This window comes from Stegodyphus dumicola, chromosome 3 (assembly GCF_044657685.1).
Source record: "Stegodyphus dumicola isolate Sdum_Otavi_A_Nest chromosome 3, ASM4465768v1".
NCBI lineage: Eukaryota > Metazoa > Arthropoda > Arachnida > Araneae > Eresidae > Stegodyphus > Stegodyphus dumicola.
Genome location: NC_140770.1, coordinates 26,907,903 through 26,914,219, shown reverse-complemented (window position 1 = coordinate 26,914,219; position 6,317 = coordinate 26,907,903). Strand labels below are relative to the sequence as shown.

The 6,317-nt window shown below is 29.1% G+C and overlaps 1 protein-coding gene across 1 annotated transcript; it reads left to right on the top strand.

The window, feature by feature from the left end:
• Positions 1 to 321: 321 nt before the first annotated feature.
• LOC118191548 (uncharacterized) lies at positions 322 to 6,043 on the top strand. Its single transcript, XM_035362347.2, has 2 exons — positions 322 to 473; positions 4,780 to 6,043. The coding sequence occupies exon 2, from the start codon at positions 4,789 to 4,791 to the stop codon at positions 5,356 to 5,358; it is 570 nt and encodes a 189-aa protein (XP_035218238.1). The 5' UTR covers positions 322 to 473; positions 4,780 to 4,788; the 3' UTR covers positions 5,359 to 6,043.
• The last annotated feature ends 274 nt before the right edge of the window (positions 6,044 to 6,317 follow it).

The window sequence follows — 6,317 nt, the reverse complement described above, 5'->3', positions numbered from 1 at the left end:
TAACCGAATTGCAACACAAATGTCTTTCTATTTTATTATATTGTTCACACAAGCGTGTTTCAATGATACCAGGAAACAAATTCAGAAAGTGAGAGTGCTTTATATTAATTCCAAAGCGAGTATCAGAGATCTTTCTTAATCTCCATCTTAAGAAAACTCAAAATAGAGACGGTAAGAATCTGAAGTGTGATCGGCCGGTCGGAACGGTGAACACTTTTACACCCCGAGGGCGGAGGAATGTAGTTCCTAAGGTGGGTCCCTGTGTTTAAATCCACTTTAGCTAAATCCTTAAGGTTTAAGATCACTTTCATCGTCAACTCTTCCTTCTCAGATAATGACGTCTCGACTAAGCAGTGCGACGAGTTGAGCATATATAAAGTACACTTTCATTTCGTTTTGAAAAACAAACCTTTCACTTTCCATTTGGATACATCATTGGATTCTCTTACTAGTCGCTTGGATTACACAAACAGGTGAGTGGAGTTTCATGCAGAAGTAGCTTGAAAGTTGTTCAAAAATCTTTGAGATTTTAGAATGCTTGAAACAGACATTTAAACTTTCGCTTGTAGAAAGTTTTGAGAAATTCTTTATGCTTTGCTTGAGAATATGTGTAGGTCTCTCTTCTTATAGGAGTAAAATTATTCTGTAGAATTATTTAATTCTTCGGAAAAGCGAGCATTATCTAAGATTTCAAGTAAACACATAGGACATTGTTTTAATAAAAGCGAAAATTAAGTTAACTTCCAACTTGTAGTTAAAATTTCAATTATGTGTTGCTCTCTTATTTATGTCGATAATATTTCTGTTCATTTAATTTTGCATTTAGTAACTGTGCTTAAAAAATTACAAAAATGTGGCTTACAAAATTTCATTGTGCCATTTGCTACTTAGTATTTTCTATACAGTGTTACTTCTTATTTCGAATATATTAGCTAACTGAAAATTACTACCTTATTTTTAAGGAAAGTCATTTATTATGCTAACATTAATATAATTTATTACTGGAGGTAATTTTAAACCAATAAATTTTAGTATTTTTCTTTCTTAATTCCCTTTTCTAACTCCTGAATTTAACAAATACGTGTCTTTAAATATTTGTAAGCATTTACAAATAAAGTGTAAACCAAATTTCGTGTATTTATTTGTTCGATGGTAACTCCTAGTTATTGATGTTTGACTCTAATGCTTTTAAAATCTAATTTATTCTTTTTATATTTTGCAAAATAAACTACATGTTTAGTGTACCATGCAGCTTTCGTATAAGTATTTAAAAATAGCTTTTGTATTAAATACATATACGTAGCTTTCATTTAAAGTAAATATGACATAAAAACAACATATAGCTACACATAAGTAGAGATTTAGCACTTATTTATAACGCAAATATATGATACTTTATATTATGAAAAAATAAAACTGTAATTAATATTTTCATTCATGAAACGATGAAACTAACATTTCAATGATGATGTTTAACTTTATAAGATAAATATATAACTTAAATATATTAAATAAATATTTTTAACTTAAATATTTTTATTATTACTTTAGCCAATGAAGAAATTTAAGATGTAAATTTAAGTAACAAAGGATTAATAGTTGCTATTTCATATAAAATCTTGTTTATTTTAGTTGTTTGCTGCAGTGCTTAACATTTTTATAATCTAAAGCAGCATGTTTCTATTAAGCTATTTCATACAAAATTAGCTTCAAATTTTTGAAGAACATTCATGAAATTGTCAATAAAAGAAATTCATTTCATCTTAATTTATTTTCATCTTTATTGTAATTTATAACGCAAATATATGATACTTTATATTATGAAAAAATAAAAGTGTAATTAATATTTTCATTCAGGAAACGATGAAACTAACTTTTCAATGATGATGTTTAACTTTATAAGATAAATATATAACTAAATATATTAAATAAATATTTTTAACTTAAATATTTTTATTATTACTTTAGCCAATGAAGAAATTTAAGACGTAAATTTAAGTAACAAAGGATTAATAGTTGCTATTTCATATAAAATATTGTTTATTTTAGTTGTCTACTGCAATGCTTATTAACATTTTTATAATCTAAAGCAGCATGTTTCTATTAAGCACTTTCATACGAAATTTAGCTTCAAATTTCTGAAGAACATTCATGAAATTGTCAATAAAAGAAATGCATTTCATCTTAATTTATTTCCCTTCTCTTGATTGTAATGAGGATTATATTTTCATCTAGAAATCAAATGCTTGACTTAATGTAAAAAATAGAAAATTAGTAACCTTAATTTAGGCTTCTTTGCTCAATTTATTGTGCGGCAGGGAAATAAATTAGATCGTGTAAATTTCTTTTCAACTATCAATCAATTTCTCTTTTGATTTCATGCATTTTACGTAAAACGTGAGTAGCATTTCTTTTATTAAATCACATCCATATATTTTTAAATACTTTATGTACAAACCGTTTTACTTATCTAAGATTTATAAAATTAATATGTAAATATAAATTAAAAGTTGTTGCATGTGTTTCATATCAAAAAAGAATAACCTTGCTAAAATCCAAAACAAACGCTGAAATTTCAGTAAGAATTAAATTGCGACAAGATAACGCTAAAATGCTGATCAGCTTAACGCTGAAATTGTGGTACTTAATTAACAGAATTGGTTCTAAGTAGAAGTGAAATGAATGCAGTTAATTAGATAAGGAACCCGCAGAGAGTCTAAATATATAAAAGCAAGTCACATTAAGCATAAATGTAACTTGCATAAAAGTAATGCTGTTTCACTTCATTAATCATTTAAATTTGAGCAGCAGAAGTTAGTAAAACACTTAAAATTAGAATCTAACATACATTTTCTAGGAAGCCTGGTAATAAAAAATGAAATTTATAATAACTACTGTAAGTTAAGTGAAATTTTAATTATTAACTCTCGTTAAAAATACAATACTTATTATTAAACATGTTTTACTTATTTTGGATTTTTAAATGCATTGCTCTTTGTTTCTACTTTGAACTAATATGTTCGTGTTATAGGCTTCAGTATTACTTTTAAATTTTCACAGATTAATCATGTGTTGGCTTAGAAGGACGCCATGAATAACTCTACACAATATTGTTGTTATTATATTATTTATTTTCATTTTAATCATATATATATAGAAACTTAATAATTATTGATATTAGAAACTGAATAATGTAGACTTTGACTTAATTCACGGCATGAGAGCACGAAGTAATATTTAAATGGTTTATTTAATCGGAAGAAATAAAAGTAATTAAGAAAATTATATAAAGATGAAGTTAACGGTATGCAGGATTAACATAATGATGTAGTCCTTTTACACCTAAAGGCATAACATCAAAAGCACAATCTAAGTTCATAAACTCTTGAAGACGTGTGAGCCGTCTGCTCACGTCTGCCGTCCGCTCTCGACCAGGTCTCAGCGCTGTCTGGGATGATTCTTACTGTGCTGGGCTGTGATGGTGACGTCATCTTGTATTCTAATTCAGCATTGGACGTTATGATTTCCCACAATAATTATATGTCAGTATTTTAACACGAATTTAAATAAAATTGGTGAATTATAAATTATAAATGTTTGAGGGTGTTTGAAGAGATGAATATACGGTAAGGCATAACTCTAATAAGATCGTTATCAGAACATGAATGAAATTTCTTTTTAATTAAAAAATACTTTTAGAATACACAGATATTAAGCAAATATAAAAGGTATTTTTATAATTTTAAATTGCTTCAATTCCTATTAATATAAATCTATAAATTTTTATCTCGTAAAATTATATTATTTATACAAATTATAGCTGTACGTGTAAAAGTATGCATTATAATTTACATTTTTCTTATTTTTATTAACCAGAGAAAAGTAGAACTAAATTAGATTTCTGCATGATCACTTAATTTTGAAAATCTACAAATTAAAATATGTATAAGTACTGCTTATAATCCGGCAGTGCTCTATTAAATTCCAATGATAAAATTTTTGTCATCTTAAAATGAACGAATCTTGAAGATATTTTATAGAAATTGAAAGCTGAATAGCATCAGAGGCATGCTACTCAAATTATGACAAAATATTGATTATTTAACAAAAACTGACTTTTTAGTCCAAAGGGATTTGAATCCCGAAGGACTATTAGTTTCGTTTTGGCATTTTGCGTCGGACTCATAAATGTCGGTTCACTTTTCAAACTGTTGCCACAAAATGTTAGAGTCCTGCATTATATTTGAAGAAATTAAATAATGAAAAATCTGCATAAATGTATGTATATTTCTCGTATTGTGATAAAACAACGGTACATAGAGTCATCGAATTTTGAATAACGTAATCCTCCAACGAATATGAGCATGTGGAAAACCAAATTTGAAATTTGAAATTTGTTTTATGATCGATTTCCTATTTTTTGAAACTTTGACGAATTTTTGATTAACAAACTCAAGGATTTCAAAGCGAGCAATGGCAACGTTGTGCAGAAAAAACATTTTTATCTCCAGCGCGTGAGTCTCTGTATCGAAAATTCTAAAGATATGCTCGTTTTAAAACTATTTTGCGATATTGCTGTTGCACTGGATCTTACGGTTTAAGTGCGAGGAACATGATATTTAATAAAGAAAGGTAACACACAAAATGTTAAAAAACGCCCCTTTGGACGTAATTTAAAATCTGAAACATTTCAGATTTTTTTTTGTGTCTAAATTACCTTAGTAGTGAACTCTTTTTAAATACTTATTTAATGTTTTATATTTTATTGTCTCAAAACAGAATTCAAACATGCAGTCCAGGAAGCTTTTCTGCTTGGTGATAGTCTCCTGCCTGCTTTCAATTGACATCTTGCTCCCTGTCGTCTTGGCTGGCCATCATGGTAACAGAAACCAGAATGGCATCGAGCTTCTGCTAGCTGCTGGTATCCTTGCTAAGCTGCTCCGCAAGAAAGGAGGAGGTGGTGGACACCATCATCATCATCATGGCCACGGCCACGGCCATGGTCACAGTCATCATGGGTCAGGAGCAAGGATGATTGAGGTAGTACATGTTGCTCCACCTATGGGTGGATATTCATCTCCTTACCCAGTCCATCCCGCACAATCATATGAAACAGCCGGATATGGTGGTCCGTCACCCATGCATGGCGCACGGACCTCATACGGTGGTCATGCAGGCTCAGCAACTACAAGCTTCTCTTCTTCCGTCGAATATCCATACGCTGCTTCTCACCCATTAGCCATACATCATCATATGCCCTACTCTGGACCTCCATCTTCAGCAGCATTCATCGGATACGAACCTCAGCCAATAGCTTATGGTCCTCATCCACCACAAGAGCATATGCATCATCCTTAAAAGGAAATATCACGTAGTTTTTTTTTTCAATTAAATCAAATCATAGACTATAAAACTTTATTTTTCAAAACCAGGTTGATTGTCTACTTCAGATATTATTTGCATCTAAACTTTACTATACCGTAGATGCTTTTTGAAGCTCATAGCATTTTTTAAATATTTGCCAATAAATGGAAGGCAAGAAGTTGGGGTAATATCTGAGATACTGGCGCAACTTCAGCACTTGCTTCAAATATACGTCTTGTTGCCAGAATTCTAAAATAGCAATGTTACAACTCCTGAATCGAACATTAAAATGCATATCAATTATGTTCTTTAAGTACAATAATATTTATAATTAGTACATAGTATATATAAACCAATAAGCGTATTGAAAGATAATATTAAATCTTATACTATCAATTTTATAAACAATGTAAATATTGTAAATATGCATGTGTATAGTAATGTTAACTGTAAGGTAAGTTAGGGTTTATAATTACGAACTGTATACCGTTTTACATTTTCTACTTGGTTTACTACCGGTCCTGTATTACAAAAGTAGTGTATCACCTGCTAAGAGATGAGTTTTGTAGCGATATTACCCTGTTGTTTGTTTCTATATTTCTAATTCCATAAATAAGAAATGTAGACACTATGTAAATATTGTATATATTTAATGTAGAGAATAAAATTTTATGTTGTATTTTGGTTTATTTTTATACGCTTCTTTATTTAAAATTCGTTTTTTTTATACAAGCAAAAAACATTATTACTAATGAATATAAGTAATATAGTGCAATATCATTTAATTAGGCACTAACCTGAAAAAGTATGAGATTAAACTGTCTATGATTTATATATTTATTTTACAGGCATATTAATTTCGTTAGTTTTAAATATCAGTTTTGTTTTCAGAAAAAGGAAATGATATTTTAATACATGCTTAACATAAAACAAAATTTATTTAAAAAAGCATT

Bases quoted from the DNA above. Each gene is read 5' to 3' on its own strand.
- LOC118191548 (XM_035362347.2), top strand. From the start codon at position 4,789: ATGCAGTCCAGGAAGCTTTTCTGCTTGGTGATAGTCTCCTGCCTGCTT.